Raw genomic sequence first — 19172 nt, 5'->3', positions numbered from 1 at the left:
TAAGAAATGATTTTATATACCTAGGGTTTGGATAAAGCTTTTGAATTAGTGGTGCCTGAAGCGTCTCATAGATGGTGTGTGAGGCATCTATATGGAAATTTCAAGGAAACATTTAAGGGTCAAGCATTGAAAGATCAATTGTGGAGTGTAGCCATGTCATCAAATGAAGTAAATTTTAATTGTGAGATGGAAAAACTAAAAGGCTTAGATGAAGAAGCTTATGGTTGGTTGAAAAATAAGGATCCAAATATGTGGGCTAGGCATAGATTCAATCTTAGAACCAAGTGTGACATGTTGTTGAACAACTTGTGTGAGTGTTTTAATTCTTGAATTTTGGCTGCAAGGGATAAACCAATACTTACCATGCTTAAGATGATTAGGTGCAAAATAATGAGAAGGTTACAAGTTAAGAGGGACTTGATTAGTAAATGTGAGGGTCCAATTTGTCCAAAGATCCAAGGCAAGCTAGAGAAAAACAAGACTTTATCTCATAGATTCAGACTAATGTATTGTGGCAATGGATTGTTCCAAGTGGGGGACACATTAGTTGATCAACATTCTATGAATTTTGGACCAGAACTTGTAGTTGCAGGAGGTGGGAGCTCAATAGAATACCCTGCATGCATGCAGTTTTTGCTATATTCCATAATAGGCAAGAAACTGAACAATTTGTGGATAAATGTTACACACCAGAGGCTTATTTGAGAGCTTATTCTCCAGTCATACAACCAATCAAGAGTATGAAGTATTGGCCAACAGTTAACCAAACACATGTCCTACCACAAATTGTAAAGAAGCAACTTGGGAGGCCTAAAAAAAGGAGAATAATAAAGGATTCTGAAATGGTCCAGAATAAGGATCCCGCCAAATTGGGTAAGAAGGGGGGGTACTAAAACATGTACAAAGTGTTGGGAAAGAGGCCACAATAGAACAACATGCAAAAATCAACCTCGAGAAGTTCCAAGTGGTGTTTATGTTGACAAAAGGTGGGCTCATAAATTTCAAGATGGCAGCCATCGTGGGGGTATGAGGAACAATGAAATGGACAGTAGCAGTGGAAGTTTTGGAGAAAACCAAACTCCTCCAACTCAGAGCTCTAATGTACAACAAAGTTGTGGTGGATTCTTTGTGGCGCAAGGGGATGTAACTGGAGAGCCATCAAGACATGGTCTTAAGAAGAATACAAGACCACCTAAATTGCCAATAAGAAATAATATATTTGTTACTTTTTAAAATAATTATTATTATTTCTAATTTTCATGTTTTAATGTTTCTTTCTATGTTGTTTTTACTTGTGGTAGTTGAAGAAAGCTACAAAACACACAAGGTAATAGTGAACAAATCCCAGCCTAGATACTTTAATCCTGCCAATGTAAGATTTCTGTTACACTTCATGCTTCATTTTATTAAAACAACTCCCAACCTATGCATATATTCTAATAGTTGCTTATTGAAGTTTCATCCACCTCAAGAAATTGTACAACCAAGCATCACCACGGGTTTTAGAGGGGGTACTTTCATTACACCAAATAAGCCAAGGATCCCAATTGCAAGTCAAATATCAACAAGGCCAGTTGTAACCCCTTCTTTGCAAGCTAGGATTCCGATGCTACAAACAGCCCCAAAGTCTAATATGTCCAGGCCTAGCGGGGTCACTTTCATCACACCAAATCTGACAAGTACAATTACAGTCCCAACTTCTTTGCAAGCTAGGCCTCTAATGCCACAAGTAGCCTCATACTCCCATATGTCTAAGCCTAGCATGCACACCACACCACAAAGTTCATTTCGAACTTCAAAGCCATGGAAACCACCTGGCAAAGTTGCTTGTACAAAAAAAGCAACTACAAGTTCACAAAAAAAGCATATTTGATTCTAGTTTGAGCTATTTTGATATTTTTGGGCAGTTGAAACGGAAGTTCTTTTGTGAAAAGAAGACCATGTAGTACTTGTCTTTGGTGCAGATTCAATTTTATTTTGTTAATTTGGAATTAAGGCATGGAATTACTTTTTGGTACATATACATTGAAACTCAAACTAGTTTTTTGTGATCTTGATGTAGTTGTCAATAATGGATTTGCTTTTTCTTTGGTACTGATGGGGATGTACTTGAGAAGAACGGATTTTCTTGTCAAGAATGAATTTGCTTTTTCTTTGATTCTATTAAAGTTGTTTCTATAACAAATTAAGTACCTCACACAATACCAAATACCAGTCATCACTGTCATATAAACAGAGCACTCTTGACAAGCCAAGCTAATCCAAGGATGACCTTTAATGCCACCAATCCTGTTAGTTTTTGTATAGTGGATGTTTCATGCAACTTTTTTTTCTTTTCTAAACTTTACAAACCAATAAGTGCCAACAAACAATTTTGACACATATGTAAAAATGCATTAGATCCAATATACCTAAGTCACAAGAATTGTGCTTGAAATATATCTTGGCATAAATTCACCTCTTTGAAACCTTTGCTAAACAGAAAACTTGAAGCTTGGTGGCTATCATCTCGTAAAGTCCAAGCTTGGTGGACCCTGGTTTTGGTTTTGAGATCTCTACATTCCTTCTATTTTTTTTCTTTATTTTTTTGGGTACAATACGGGGCCAAACACCCAAAACCAAACAAACTACATAGGAATCAACCTTGAATTAGGGGTACTGCTAGCATCAGCAGTAAGAACATTATTAAGGAAGAAAGGTTCCATATCCAAAACATGAAGGCCCAAAGGGAAATCATAGCTCTTGGCAGCTAAGGCATCAACAACCTTATTTTGTTCACGTACGGTAAACAGGACAGTGGGAGCAAACCCAAACACCATGGAACTGCAATTTATAGCAATCACCATGAGAGAGAGAGAGAGAGAGAGAGAGAGAGAGAGAGAGAGAGAGATCTAGATTCGATTTGTCTCCTTGCTCTCTTTATGCAGACTCATGTAAATTGGTTGATATTCAAGGGAACTAATAAAATTTGAAAACCCCAATTCTCATGAATGCCAAGGAAAAGAGTCGTGAGCATTTCAGCAATTGAGTTTGTGTTAAAATACCTTTATGCCCACTCACGTGCTATGCACATGTCTATTTTAACGTCTATTTGATAGATTGTCCTACATTGAATAATAGATGTAAACACAGGGACTAAATTAGTCAAATTAAAAACACAGGGACTAAATTGGCCGAATGGGTAAAACATAATGACCATTTTGACATTTAAGCCAAATTAAATAGAGGAGGTAGAGTTGATTAGGAATGGGTATTGGAATGATCCAATTCCTACTTTTCCTATGTTTATTAACACATGATTATTGGAATGATACAAATTCTTGGCTTTCCCTACGTTTGTTAATACATAAGAAATGAAAAATTACGTGGTATCCTAAGTTAAAATCGTAATTACATACCCTTAAAATTGAGAATGAAATCAACAAGAGATAGTAGTTGATCTGATTTTCCATACATTAATTACCCAATTTAAATTTTCCAATTCATGACTTCTCACATCCTATTAAGTAAACATGAATGTAGAATTTGGGAAAGAAATACCTATTAAAATATTCATTTTGGCTCCACAATAAACAGAGGAGGTTGAAATTTCCTAAAAAATAAGGTGGTAGAAAGTGAATAAGAGATAGACAAATTTCCAATTAATACGAGGAGTAAGTTATTTATGGACCCTACCAATATACAATATTTGATATTAAAATAGGTGAGCGACCGTGTGTTCCTCAAGTCAACGGGATATTAAATATATCATGCTATTTTGAATGTTCAACTGAATCAATATAAACACTACTCAAAGTCTTTGTTTATTTCTAAAATATATTATAAACTCTTAACTTTCTAATAATTACAACTGCTCTTTTATTTTTTGGGTAATTTGAATCGTCTCATTTCCAAGTCATTTTTGGTGTGAACGTTGTCATATTGTCATATTCATTGCCACATAAACCTGACTTCTTCTTTTTTTACTTTATTTATGTTTTCTCTAAATTGGAAGCCAAACTTTAAGCCAAACTTTAAGAGTGTTTAGATACACAAGGGGAGGCAGCCGGGTGTTAGTGTTGTCTTGTCATGTCAATATCATATCTTTGGACTCTTGACTTTGATATTCTTCTGCAATCTTGGCTTTCTTCTCTTCTGTTTTCTGATTATCTACAAGCCAAGCCTCTATGAACCAAGGATGAAGAGCCGACCTCCCTTCACGTCCCCACACTGCCACACCCGCTTGTCTTCATATTGAGATGCTTTTCATGTATTGTCTGTATGAACGCATTGGTTGAATGGTGGCCCCATGTCAATATGCCTAAATGAGCTGTAAAATGCAAATTGATCTTTCGTTTGCTGTTCTACTGTTAAAAAGGATCATAAAGCGATAATGTATTGAGTGCAAGAGAGCCGAACTCAATACTCTGACCAACTAACTTAATTCACATTTTCTATCGAAGCAGCATTTTTACTCGTAATTAATTATTATGTAGTACCGAAACACGGTCTAGCAAGCGAGTTCCATATATTCTAGACTTAAAAGGGTCATAATCTGGCATCTACATGGTATTTTACAATATGGAGGGCCCCATATTAAGGACAGAATGATATGGATGGATGATGAAAGCTCAGCATTTTACGACATGTACGTACTGTTATGCAAGTTGCTCTCCCATGCATTGCATTCAAACGCGTAGAATTGAATAATACTTTGGATTTGTTTGTCCCGTTGAATATCATCAGCTGGGCACTCCTGTCCTCTTCCGTCCTAACTTCTGTGTGATTATAATTAATGCATGTCAACATTATTATAATATGAACGTGCTGCGTCCATTGAAGACATTGACTGATAAATACGTGTGGTGGGGGGTGGGGTTGGGTTTGTTTCACATTTCCATTATGTGCGTATATACCACGTTTGGTGTTATCATTGAATTACAATGTTGTGGCTCATCAGTTAGCTCGATTTGTTCTATTTCTTTTTTAAATTGAGTGTTCTCAACCTCCTTTTTGAGAATTATTGTACTTCGAAATTATTTACCTATCAATAAAAATTACCATTTTAGCATATAAAAAAACATTGGATTGCAGTGGATTGGATTAAATAAAGTGTTATAATCAATTTAATAAGTAGCCTATTTATTAGATTAGTACAGATTAAGCACAGAAAGATGTAGTTCTAGGTCACATCGTGTATGATTAATTTAATCATCTTTATATATTATTTTCCCCTTTTGGACAAAACAAGAATGTTACTGAATCAGCCACGTTTGTCACCCTGAAGTGAATTGAAAATGAAACAAGAATCTACGCCACGAATTAAAAGGAACAAAGAGAGGAGCTCGAATGGAATAGAATATAAGCCTTCATTTCCTCTCTTTGGATTTTAGTTTTTTCGTCAATCAAATTACTTTTAGAAGGAGATGGTGGACAAAAATGCATTCTTAGCAGAAGACAAATTGAACTTCCCAATTGATTTCCAGATCTCATATTGACATAAATAAACATTTATTATGTTTGGTGTCCTCAGCTCAGTCCGCATCTACATGTGTACATTTCAGTAAAGGGCAGCTGCACACCCATAATAAAATTATGTTATCATGATGAGTATTATGCATCGAGCTAATCACAGATATATATCGTCTTGCATTCATATGTGGGCCGAAATTAAAACCTTCTCCTATTGAATGGAGATAATTATCACTAAACTAAAGGCTAGTTGGTTGGTTATTTTGTTTCATAATTGGATATAAAAATTCCACTCTTATTCCTTACAATTGATCAACACTGATTTTGTGATTTTATAAACTGTAAAGCATGTGTTGATAAATGACTAGTTACCAATTGGAAACAGTAATTTAATAAATTACCAAGTTCAGTTGAGGATTTGCTTGGAAGGTTCCTATTTCCAGTAATGTTCCATCATGCCTTTTCACTTTTGTCATCATGGGTCAAAAAAACACCCCATATGGAAAATATCAGAAAGATAGAAGCATACATTGCAACAAATAAATTTTCATAATTTCCACACACAAATGGTCAAATACCAAACACCAAGTTTATTATGGATTAACATAATGCACTTGAAACTAAAAACTCCCACACACTCTTCTCCTACCTTGTCCAATCTCCACCTTTCTATGCCTCTCTCTCTTTCCTTGAGCTTCAAAAGATGAGACTCAGAGTTTGAACTCAAATATGGGAACTGATGATTTTTCATTTCCAAAGTTGCTTCTTGCATACCTCATATGCTCCACTTCATTTTTGTTCTTTGCAACTTTTGGACAGTCAGCCACAGCCACAGCCAAGCTTCACAGTCAGGAAGGTACCTTAAAACTCTAATTTGCAACTTTCCTCACATACCCTTTTGGCAGGAACAGCTTTTGGTTGAGCTCATTTCAGCTAAGTTGAGTTGTTCTGCCAATCAAAATGAGTCCCAGGAAATTGGCAAATCAACTCAGCTTAGCTGAACTGAGTTCTCATAGTATTCAAGTTTCTTCATTACATTCAATTCATTCCTTTTCCTTGGTTGGTCTTTTGGGAGGAAGTAAAAGAGATTTGGAATCTTGTTTATCATGAACTTGTGATATTTTATTCAACCAAATTAACATTAGAAAGATGTCTATGTATTGGTCCTGTTTTGTTTTCCTGCAGTTCCTTGAAAACCAAATTAACAGGTAATTTGATTTATTCACCCATGTGTTTTTGTTGGGTACTTTAATGGAGCAGTGAATGCATTGAAGGAGATAGGGAAAAAGCTGGGGAAGAAAGACTGGGATTTTAGGAAAGATCCATGTACAGGAGAAGGGAATTGGAATGGGTCGATTGAAGGGAGGAGGAAAGGCTTTGAGAGCTCTGTCACATGTGACTGCACCTTCAACCACAATTCCTCTTGCCACGTCATCAGCATGTACAGTACACCTCTCTCTCTCTCTCTCTCTCGACTTACAAAATGTTTAGAGTTGACCAGTAATGACAAAAATGTCCTGCATTATGGCATATTCAAGAACTTGAACATTTTTTTTATTTTTATCAAACACTTTTATAACTAGTTTTAAGTTCAACTAGGTAAGTCCTTGTTTATTTGACATTCATGAGACTAGTGATGGAATTATTTCACATGGGCTTTATCATTTATGTTATGATCATTCATGAGAGCTCTTCTAATTTGCTCTGAGGATATATTGCAGAGCTCTAAAGGCCCAGAATCTATCAGGTACTGTGCCACCAGAATTTTCTAAGCTTCAGCACCTGAAAGACTTGTAAGCAAAACCAGTTCCTCTCTTATGTTAACTGATTTCCATTTCCATTCTAAAATATTAGTTTTTCCTTTCCTTATACTAAACCTTGTTGGTGCATCCACTAATCTTTGCAATCCTATTACTTTTATAGAGACCTGAGTCGAAATTACCTCAATGGTTCTATACCTTCCCAATGGGGTACTATGCGCTTGGTTACGCTGTAAGCGCCCCATTTCTCATCAGTTACTAATTATTTAATGAACTTGTAATCAACCGAATGCCTTATACTTTGCTATTGAATCTGCAGCTCCCTTATGGGGAACAGATTGTCAGGTCCATTTCCAAAAGTTCTCACCAATATCACCACTCTCAGAAACTTGTATGCTTAATTCTTTCCTTAATTCTCATATTGATGATGACTATGAATAGAGCTGATAACTAGATGCTGGTTGATTAGAAATGAGGCTCTCTATCCTTATTTGTTGAAACTCGACATCAAATCCATATTTCAATGTATTAAAATGGAAAATCCAATGTATCATATCAATAGAAAACTGAAAATATATTTTATAACATCAAATGGTATCTGCCTTATGTGGCCGGAGCAAATATGTCCTTGATAGTAGTTGAAACTCAGTTAGACTTTGATGGCTCTATATTGTTTTAAACACCATTTCAGATGTTATGATCAAAGTAAGCATTACTATATGATTGTATATTACTTACAGGAGCATTGAAGGAAACCATTTTCGGGACCCATTCCACCAGAAATTGGGAAGTTGATAAAGTTAGAAAAGCTGTAATTTCTCATTACCTTCTCTGTGTACAATCATTCATTGGAAATTCCCACTAATGTGGTCTTTTTTTTTTTCACTCTCATTACCATTGACATTATCCTTATTTTTCTTCAGCGTTGTATCTTCAAATGCCTTCACTGGAGAATTGCCATTTGCACTAGCAAAGTTGACCAACTTGTCTGATATGTAAGCAAGCATGTGTTCCTTGATCTGTGGGTTTGTCAACCTAAATAAATAATCCTTTACGAATACTGATCTAGTTTAACTAAAATGATCTCTGATAAACCTACCTTTAAGATATATACAATATACAAGACATTAGTTTTTGCTCTGGTTACAAGTTCACTGGGATGCCAAAAGCTATACAGATAACAGATTTTAGATTTATTATGTATATGTGAGTGTGATGCATATGCTATCACATCAGGTGCCTGAAAATATATTGATAGTTTTCTAATATCTTTGAAATGAATGACTTTTCCTGGGTTTCTAGCTAAGTTTTGTTTCCATGAAACTTTTAGGAGGATTTGTGACAATAACTTCTCTGGAAAGATACCTGATTTCATCGGAAATTGGACACAGATTTCAAAATTGTAAGCTTCCCCCTTGCAGTTTTCTTACAGCAATCAGAAGTATATATTTTTACGATTTTGAAAATTTCCACTCTTATGTTGCAGGCTTATCCAGGGTAGCTCTCTTGAGGGGCCTATACCGTCTAGCATATCAGGCTTAACTAGTTTAACTGATCTGTATGCAATTCTATTGCCTTATCTTTCTTTTCTGTCAAACAAGAATGTGAACTTATGGTTTTACCTTTAATGACTTTTAGGAGGATAACCGACTTGAGAGGTACAGAGTCTCCTTTCCCACCATTGAGAAATTTGGAATCCTTGAAAAAACTGTAAGTTGGAATCCTAACCAGATTTGCATTTTCCTTCTACTGTGCAAATTGAGCTCATAAATAGTTAAATATTTTTAATCCAGGATACTGAGGAATTGCTTGATATACGGAGTGATCCCAGCTTATATTGGGGATATGAAAAGATTGAAAAACCTGTAAGCACTTAAAACAAATGAATTTCTTGAATTTCTGACTTCCCATCATTCATTTTTTTCTTATGTTGGAGATACTAATCTGCCTTCTTTTTTTTTTCTTTTTGTTGGTAATCAATACAGAGACCTCAGCTACAATGAGCTGACCGGTGAAATACCTGCATCTTTTGTCCAACTAGCAAAAGTTGACTTCACGTAAGCAGATTTCTAGATTATATTTTCATCTTCACACAAACTTATTCTCATTAACTTTTTTCACTCTAGGTATTTGACAGGAAACCAGCTTACTGGAACTGTACCTGGATGGGTCCCAGGAAGAAACAATATTGTGTATGTACTACAAAACTGCAGGAGCTATCTTGTTTTGCTTTAGAAGATTACTTTTTGTTATGATTAGTTGAAATTTTGTATACAGGGATTTATCGTACAACAACTTCACTTGGGAAAGCTCAAGTCCTAATGAATGTCCTAGAGGGAGTGTGTGAGTAGGATACATGCTATTATCTTTCTCTTACATTTTTTAACCAACTACTTTGTAGAATGATAAAACAATGCTCTCTGTTGCAGAAACTTAGTAGAGAGTTACTCCTCATCGGCTGATAAATCGTATGATTTCTTTCTCGTCAGTTGATAAGAAAATTTTGTTGCTTCCTATGGTTTCTGATTGAGGCTCCAGCCTTTTAATCAGATTTATCTTCATGATATAAGCTCACATTTCTTCCTTGTTGCAGAAGTAGAATCCAACCATGCCTGGAAAGAAATTTTCCATGTCATGTTTCGAAAAATCAACGTAAGAATATCAATTGGTCTCAAGCTTGACCTGCGGCTTTATGATCCAGTTCATCTATTTGCATGTCAATATGAATTAATCCTTTCTTCCCTTGTATTTTACCCCAGAAAAACAATGAAAAAGAATAGAAAAAATTGAAAAGTAAAAGAAAACTAGTGATGAGGTGATAAGAAATTTAAGTCTCAACCTCTTTTGATTTGTCCTGATGGATAACAGGTAAATATTCCTTGCATATCAACTGTGGTGGAAAGGAAGTAAATATTGGTGGCAACAGGTATGAAGCTGATAGAGAACAAAGAGGTGCTTCCATGTATTACATGGGTCAGAACTGGGCTCTCAGCAGCACAGGGAACTTCATGGACAATGATATTGATTCAGATATCTACATTGAAACCAACAAGTCTGCACTTTCAAAAAATGTCTCTTTGCTCGATTCAGAACTGTACACAACCGCACGTGGATCTCCCATCTCTCTCACATACTATGGACTCTGTCTCATAAATGGAAACTACACTGTCAAACTCCACTTTGCTGAGATTGTTTTTACTAATGATAGAACTTTTAACAGCCTCGGGAAGCGTATATTTGATGTCTACATCCAGGTAAATAAATCACACCAGATAAACAATGGAGAATCAATCCTATACTAATATGTACTTATTTATTTATTTATTTGGTATAAAGGATAAGCTGGTGCTGAAAGATTTCAACATAGAAAGTGAAGCTGGCGGTGCTGGCAAGCCCATTGTAAAGAATTTCACTGCAGTTGTTTCAAGTCATACATTAAAGATCCATTTTTACTGGGCTGGAAAAGGGACAACAGGCATCCCTAACAGAGGATTTTATGGCCCTCTCATATCTGCTATATCAGTAGATCCTAGTAAGTACTTTTAAAATGCACTCTCACCATGCATTTTTCCTACTTGAACGGTCTAAGCATTAGAACTTACTCGTTATTGATGCTTTCAACAATGCAATATAATTGTGCTTAGGAGTTGCATCTGGTTCTGGCCAACTCCTATTGATAATTCCACATGAATTATTGCACTAGAGACTACATGACAGCTTTTAGTCTACCTTAGCTAAGTTGAGAAGCAAATCTATATATGGTGGTCCCATGCATAACACTAAAAAGAAGAAGGAAGTGAGGGATGACATAATAGGTTACTGAGAAAGCTTTACGGATTGGCCTTCAATCATAAAGTGAAGAGTCTTAAGTTTTAAGTTTTTCTGTACAAAAACATGTTTAATGTTTTCATGGAATACATGAGTTAATTAAGGTACACTTGTTGCAGACTTTGAACCTCCCTCAGTTGAGCGCAACAAGAATCATGTTGTTATAGCAGTTGGGACAGTGGCTGCAGCACTACTTCTTCTGCTTCTGATCTTAGGCATCTTGAGGAGAAAGGGTTGTTTGGGAGGAAATATCTCTGCAGATAAAGGTCTGATTTTCTATTTCATAAAAAAACATGTTTAATTTTCTTCTTAATGTATCTCTTGTTCTCTCCCTAATTTCTCAACAACTCATGTTGGTGAGCAGATTTACTGGTGTATCTTTGTTATAACAAGAAACAGTTTTAATTAATATTCTTCTCTTAACTGACTTTCAAGCAGAGCTCAGAGATTTAGATCTTCAAACAGGATTATATACTTTAAGACAGATAAAGGCTGCAACGAAAAACTTTGATGCAGCAAACAAACTCGGGGAGGGCGGCTTTGGTTCAGTCTACAAGGTAATTTTTGTTTCTTTATGTTCATCTCTTCTTTTTTTCTTTTTTTTTCTGGCTTATTCTAAGTGTTCTTAGATGAGTAGGTTGACTCAGATGAAAAAGAAACATTTAAAAAATGAAAAGCCTGAAGAAATGAGGGAATGCATTCTACAAGAAATTGGAGAAACTACAAACATCTACCTATTCAATTGGCATCACAGCAATGAATTTACATGAAAAACTTTTCGAAAGTAACTTCTCAAATATAACTTGATTCTCTTACAATTTCTGATATGACAAGGTGGTAGTGTATGGAATGTGGAGGCTTAAAAGACAGCAAAATCATCCAAAGGGATGGAGTTTTAAGCCAAAACTAAACCTTTTAGCAGTCAATATGAGCATGTGTGCAATACACAACCAGAAATTGCTGATCTTCTTTTGCTTTCTGAATAGGGTCTGTTATCAGATGGCACAGTAATTGCAGTGAAGCAGCTCTCTTCAAAATCAAAGCAAGGAAATCGGGAATTCGTGAATGAAATAGGCATGATTTCTGCCCTGCAACATCCGAACCTTGTGAAGCTGTATGGATGTTGTGTTGAAGGGAACCAGATGCTTTTAATTTATGAGTACATGGAAAATAACTGCGTATCACGTGCTCTTTTTGGTGAGAATGGTAACACTAAATTTTTAGGATTAGCATACCATTTAAACAAAAGGCAGGATTGATTCCAAGTATGAAGTAGATTGACTCTGATTCGGATCATATACAGGAAGCGACCCCGCTTGCAGATTGAAACTGGGCTGGGCTACCAGGAAGAAGATTTGCATAGGTATTGCCAGAGGTTTGGCCTATCTCCATGAAGAGTCGATACTAAAGATAGTGCATCGCGATATCAAGACAAGCAATGTGCTGCTTGACAAGGACTTTAATGCTAAAATTTCTGATTTTGGCTTGGCAAAGCTTAATGAAGATGACAACACCCACATCAGCACGCGGATTGCTGGAACTGTGTAAGTTTTTGTAGAAGGAACTTAATACACTATCAACTCCTTTCTCTTATTAAATTAAGTAAAATATAACCTATGACATGAGTCTCTGGCACAGTCTTCATGAGGTGGAGCAGAAACTATATTCTTTTTGGAAATTTATTTTGGCCCTTCAACTTTGCAGTGGTTATATGGCTCCGGAGTATGCAATGCGTGGTTACTTAACCGACAAAGCAGATGTTTATAGCTTTGGAGTCGTCGCATTGGAAATCGTTAGCGGAAAGAGCAACACAAACTACAGGCCAAAGGAGGAGTTTGTCTACCTTCTTGACTGGGTAACAAAACACTTCCAAAACAATTGTTCCCTTTTCTTCTCTCAGATATCTTCAAGTCCATCACAACCAGCTCCATACCTTGCAAACCTAGAATGTTAAGATGAATTTTCTCAGTAAAGCATTCTTCACTGAATGGCGAAATTCAGCTTATGAAAATCTTTCCCATGTTTCTCCAATCAATTAAGCTTTGCCACTTGCTTCTTTGCATCTCATACTATATGTCTTCTTAACTCGGTAGTGTTTGTTATATTTATTCTGTCTCAAAGTTGTGCTTCTTTTCAGGCTTATGTGTTGCAAGAGAGAGGGAGTCTATTGGAGTTGGTTGATCCAGCCTTGGGTTCAGAATATTCATCAGAGGAGACAATGCTGATGCTAAATGTTGCTCTCATGTGCACCAATGCATCTCCCACTCTTAGGCCTACAATGCCCCAAGTAGTGAGCATGCTTGAAGGCAGAACAGCAGTTCAAGACCTACTTTCTGATCCCGGCTTTTCGGCCATCAATTCCAAAGTCAGGGCCATTAGAAATCACTTCTGGCAAAATCCAAGTTGTACACAGAGCATGTCAACCAACGGTCCAAGAACTGATACCTCTGGTAATTCATACATTGAAACAGAAGAGAGTGGCCGTCTTTAAAGAGTTAGTTCTGTAACTTCAGTTAAATCTGAAGAGTAAACTGTACATCAGAATGGCAAGTATTGTATATAGGTTCTGGATGTGCCATATATAGCAGTTTTTGGCCTCCAACCGTATAAATATATAGTCGAAATATAAGCCTGCATATTCCATTTTTATGGCTCCGGATTCCTGTGCTTTGGAAGTTTGTTTCTATTACATTGTGTAGCAGTTGGGATCCGCTTGTTACATAAACTATTTAGGCCATTTTAACAATAAAATTATCATTCTAATACCAATGATAATTTACAATTAATTCAATTGAAATTCACAAAACTAAAAAATTTGCACAAAGCCAAAATATTGGCAGATAAAATCACATAAATGTAAATGTACTTTTGTTATACGTAAGGTGAAGGCGGGAAGTATGGCCCGTGCTTGTGTGCTATGTGTTTTTTGTTTTTCTACACATTAATACAATTGTATTTAAGGTGCAGATGCGATTCTTTTGATTGCTGCTGTTTTGCCTGCCCTTGATATGTCAAATACATGCCAAATATCTGCAGAATTCTTGCCATAATATATTGTTTGTTGCTTAAAAGTGTAATCTAAATAAAAACTCTGGTCATCAATGTACAATATTGTTTAGATTTGGAAGAAGTCTTGAGAGTATTGCGAAAAGAAAAATTTTATGCAACAGCAAAAAAATTGTTCTTTTGTGACAGATAGGGTGTTATTTCTTGACTTTGTGGTGTCGAAAGATGGAATTTTTATGGATGATTCAAAGGTCGACGCAATAAAAAAATTTGCCACTATTGCAAAACCTACACGAAGTCCGAAGTTTCCATGCGTTAGTATCATTTTATAAGCGCTTTATTCATAATTTTAGTACTATTATGGCACCCATAACATATTGCATGAAGCTTGGGAGGTTTAATTGGTCTGAAGAGGCTACAACTACTTTTCACAAGATCGAACAAAAGCTCATTTCAGCACCCGTTTTAATTCTTCCAGATTTTAGCAAGACATTTGAGTTGCATTGTGATGCATCTAAAGTGGGTATGAAGCCAAGAAGGATGACCTGTAGCGTTTTATAGTGAGAAGCTCAATGGTTCGAAAATAAACTATAGCACATATGATGTGGAGTTTTATGCAGTTGTTCAAGCTTTCAAGCATTGGAGTTCGTATCTGGCTCATAATGAATTTATTTTGTTTACTGATCATGAGGTCTTGAAGCACATTAATTCACAAGATAAACTCTCTACTCGCCATGTCAAATGGGCATCATATCTGCAGCAGTTCACCTTTGTTCTTAAGCATCAGTCAGGCACTTGAATCGAGTACAGGTGCGCTTAGCCGTAGAGCCAATTTTCTCACGACCATGAGGAGCCATGTTGGGTTTTGATTCCTTGCTTGATTTAATAGCTACAGACCCGTACTTTGCTCCTATCATACATGACGTGGCAGCTGGCGTACGTTTTGATTTTATGATACATGATGACGTTTTATTTAAAGGAAATCAGTTATGCATCCCCGAGTCTAGATTGCGCCTGAAGATTATTCATGAATTGCATAATGAGGGCCATCTGGGGAGAGATAAGACAATCTAGCTAGTGATGAGATTTTATTTTTGGCCTAGAATTCGTTGCGAAGTGACCAAATTTATTGAGAGTTGTAGGGTGTGCCAATTATCTAAGGGTTTTGCAACTAATGCAGGGTTGTACATGCCGCTTCCAGTTCCAAATCCTTCATGGGAACATTTCAGCATCATGGATTTTGACTTAGGGCTTCCGCGTATGCAGCGAGGTATGGATTGGAAGGTTTTGAATATTCTCAATGATTTTCATTGAAAAATCGTGTGATAATTATATACAATACTTTGCTTGGTGTCTACACAAATGATTTCCTATTCTAGGCAAGAATCAAGTCCTTGAGAGACAAGGAATATATACAGCAAATCTATGAAATAAACACAAATAAAACAGAAAACTAAATCCTTTTAGGATCATGTCTAATTACACCTCCTCAAGCTGGCGGGGCGGGGGAGCACATGCAACTTGGACTGAAGGAAAGAAAAGATATCAGCAATCTGATCAGCGGTAGAATAATAAGCAATAAGAAACTCATTGTGCACCACCCTTTCACGAACAAAATGATAATCAACCTCAACATGGCCAATGCGAGAGTGAAACACCGAATTAGAGGCAAGAAAGAGAGTACTAATATTGTCACGCCAAAACTTAGGGCAAGGAATTGGAAGATGAAGATTAAGAAACAAAGCCCGTAACCAAGACAAAGTGGTGGCAGTGTAGGCAAGCTGAGCGGGAGATACCGCGTTGCTTTTTGGAACTCCAATAGATTAAGTTAGTACCCAAATAAACGCAATAACCACCAGTGGAACGACTATCGTTGGGATCCTCTGCATAATCGACATCAAAATAGGCGTTGAGTTGAAGGGTGCTGGGCGAATAGAGTAACCCAAGAGTAAGTGTGTCATTGAGATAACGAAGAATGCGTTTAACACCGAGCCAATAAATAGTAGTGGGTTGGTGTATAAACTGACAAACGTGATTAACAGCAAAGGCAATATCTGGGCGAGTAAGGGTTAAGTATTGAAGAGCACCAACAATACTACAGTACTTAGTAGGATTAGAGAGAGGATCGCCATCAGAGAGGCTAAGATGAAGTCTACTGATAGTCGGGTAAGGCACGGTTTTGGCTTCGTGCATGTTAGCACGCTTGAGGAGATCCACAACATATTTGGTCTGAGTAAGAGATAGACTAGACCAAGTATGAGCAAGTTCCATGCCCAAAAAATAATGAGCGGGCCCAAGATCCTTCATAGAAAATTGATGACCAAAATCAGAAATACGTGTGGTGATGCGAGCGGGATTGGAGCCAGTGACAAGAATATCATCAACATAAATCAACAAATAGATGTGAACAGAACCATGAATGTAGATGAAAAGGGAAGAATCAGAGTGAATCCCAACTGAAGAAGATGAGAAGAGAAACACTGAAACGAAGCGTGAAAAGCCTGCTTGAGACCACAAAAAGAGTGGTGTAAACAACTAACATGATCAGGATAAGCAGTATCCACAAACTCAAAGGGCTGGTGCATATAAACCTCTTCATCTAGGTAACCATACAAAAAGGCATTTTGAACATCCAATTGATGAACGATCCAACCAAACCGCACACAGAGAGCCAAGATAAGACAAATAGTGGAATGATTAACAACTGGACTAAAGGTTTCACCATAGTCCAAGCCCGGCTGTTGATGAAAACCATTAGCCACTAAGCGAGCCTTGTAACGTTGAATAAAGCCATCAAAATTCCTCTTGACACAAAAAACCCACTTATTCAGCAGCACATTCATAGTGGGAGTATGAGGGACCAAATTCCAAGTCCCGGCACGAAGAAGAGCATTAAACTCATCTGTCATAGCAAGACGTCATTCTTGATGCTTATTAGCTTGTGAAAAAGAGGTAGGCTCAAAAATACAATTAGTAGAAGATAAAACCAATGCATGATTATCATATTTAGGATTGGGTTTACGGATGCCGGTTTGAGCATGAGTAACCATCGAATGAGCATGGAGTCACTTTTCATAGACGTGCCAGAAATAGGATGATAAGATGTACCATGAAACAAGAGTGATAGGCAGGAAGAAAAGTTTGCGGTTGGGGTTTTGAGTGTAAGTCTGAGAGAATCGAGAAGCTAAAGACACATGGGGAGTAACTGGAGGGTGAAGGGCATGAGGGATTAGTAGGCACGCGAGGAAGGTGGGCGCAGGAGCAGCTGCGGCATAGGTGATGGTAGAGATGGACAGGACAGGGTTGGAAGCACGAGTTTCTGTGGAGGCGGGAGGATCAAGTGCTGGATAAAGGGGACTAGGCACAAGCTGTGATTCTTGAAGGTGTGGGCTATAGGAAAACAAAATTGGGCCAGAGAGGATGATAAACAGATCTGACGAAGGAGAATGGTCTAGAGCAGGAGTAGTATGGGCCTTGTCAAACAGAAAAGAAAATTCATCAAATAACACACGACGCGATAAATAAAAAAACATGATTAGAAATAAGATCCAAGCATCGATAACCTTGATGGTTCAAAGAATAACCAAGAAACACACATTTGGAAGACCGAAATTGTAATTTATTATGATTATATGGCCGTAGATAAGGAAAACATGTGCGCACCCTAAACTTTTTAAAAACAAATAATTCATAGGGTGATTTGTGTTGAAGCAACTTAGAAGGAAGACTGTTAATTAAATAAACAGCAGTGTGCTTGGCCTCGGCCTAATAGGAAGAAGGCATAGAGGCATGGGCTAAAAGAGTGAGCCTGGTGTCAACAATGTGACGATGCTTACGTTCAGCTAAACCATTTTGCTCAGGATGATGTGCACAAGAAAGATGATGATGAATGCCATGATGAGATAAAACAATCCTTAAATTGATGACTAGTGTATTTCCCACCCCCATCAGATTGAAAAGCCTTAATCGTAATGGAAAACATATTTTCAACCTGAGCCTTATATTTAACGAAGTGAGAGAAAACTTTTGATTTCAATTTCATTGGAAAAATCCAAGAACAACGAGAAAAATCATCAATAAATAAAACATAATAATTAAAACCAAAAATAGATTTTGAAGAACTCCATACATAGGAGTGAATAAGTTTCAACAAAGAAGAAGAGACATAAAAAGAAGGACTAAAGGGTAATTTAACACTTTTACCCAACGGACATGATTGACAAAAGAATTAGACAGAGCTGGAAGATTGCAGTTTATTATGAGATAACAAAAATTGTAAAGTGGACGAAGCATGATGACCAAGGCGAGAGTGCCACACGGAGCGGGCAACACGGACACCTAGTAAAACAACATGATGAGGCAAAACTTGAAAAGACTCATTTGGTGTAAACGAAAACGGATATAGGCCATTGCTACTCTTGCCCAAATCTTGGATAAAATAACAATCAGGAAAAAAAGTGAAGAAACAATGGTTGTCATTAGCAAATTTATGAACAGATAAGAGAGAAAAAGAGGCATCGAGACAGTGAAGAACATCATTAAGATGAAAAGAAGAATTAAGGTGAGAGAAACGAGAGTGACCAATATTTTTAATAGGCAAAGCTATTCCACCAAGCACACCTCCAACATTGTTAGAACCATGACATTTTCTAGCAAGGGATAGTGGCTTAAGTCGTTGGTAATATGAGTGTTCGCACCGGTATCAGCAACCCACTGTTGATGGCCACCATGTGAAGGATATTGAGCAATCATACCTTGAAGACGAGACGGAGGAGGAGGCACAAAAGATGCCTTGGAGGGACAGATAATTGCGATGTGGCCAAAACCATGACAATTGAAACAATGAAAAAGCCCACGGGCAGAAAGAGGCCAGCAAAGCATTATATATAATTATTCCACTATTATTCAATGAAAATCATCGAGAATATTCAAAACCTTTCATGGTATCAAGAGCCTAGACTCACAGTCCTCGATCCTCAATTTTCTTGTTCCTTATTATTTATTTATTTTTGGCACCCATGGCTTCTTCCTTCTCTATTGATTTTCCTAGCATTCATCATGTTATCTCCATTCGTCTCGAGCGTGATAATTATCCGACATGGCTTGCTTAAATTGTTCCTATCCTTT

The 19172-nt window shown here is 37.0% G+C and overlaps 1 protein-coding gene across 1 annotated transcript; it reads left to right on the top strand.

The window, feature by feature from the left end:
- The first annotated feature begins 6103 nt into the window (after positions 1 to 6103).
- LOC103328739 (putative LRR receptor-like serine/threonine-protein kinase At1g07650) lies at positions 6104 to 13688 on the top strand. Its single transcript, XM_008231152.3, is given in 25 exon segments — positions 6104 to 6307; positions 6712 to 6892; positions 7173 to 7244; positions 7375 to 7443; positions 7531 to 7602; positions 7952 to 7965; positions 7968 to 8022; positions 8135 to 8206; positions 8542 to 8613; positions 8698 to 8769; positions 8850 to 8921; positions 9005 to 9076; positions 9197 to 9268; positions 9338 to 9403; positions 9489 to 9554; positions 9641 to 9679; positions 9805 to 9863; positions 10080 to 10465; positions 10548 to 10743; positions 11159 to 11305; positions 11478 to 11596; positions 12026 to 12236; positions 12343 to 12583; positions 12744 to 12894; positions 13177 to 13688. Coding segments are annotated over 25 exon segments (3096 nt in total). The 5' UTR covers positions 6104 to 6180; the 3' UTR covers positions 13570 to 13688.
- Positions 13689 to 19172: the final 5484 nt, after the last annotated feature.

The sequence above is a fragment of the Prunus mume genome, linkage group LG4 (genome assembly GCF_029339155.1).
Source record: "Prunus mume cultivar Tortuosa linkage group LG4, ASM2933915v1, whole genome shotgun sequence".
In the NCBI taxonomy this organism is placed as follows: Eukaryota; Viridiplantae; Streptophyta; class Magnoliopsida; order Rosales; family Rosaceae; genus Prunus; species Prunus mume.
The sequence above is the reverse complement of the archived record's forward strand: the minus strand, read 5'-3'. Positions and strand labels throughout refer to the sequence as shown.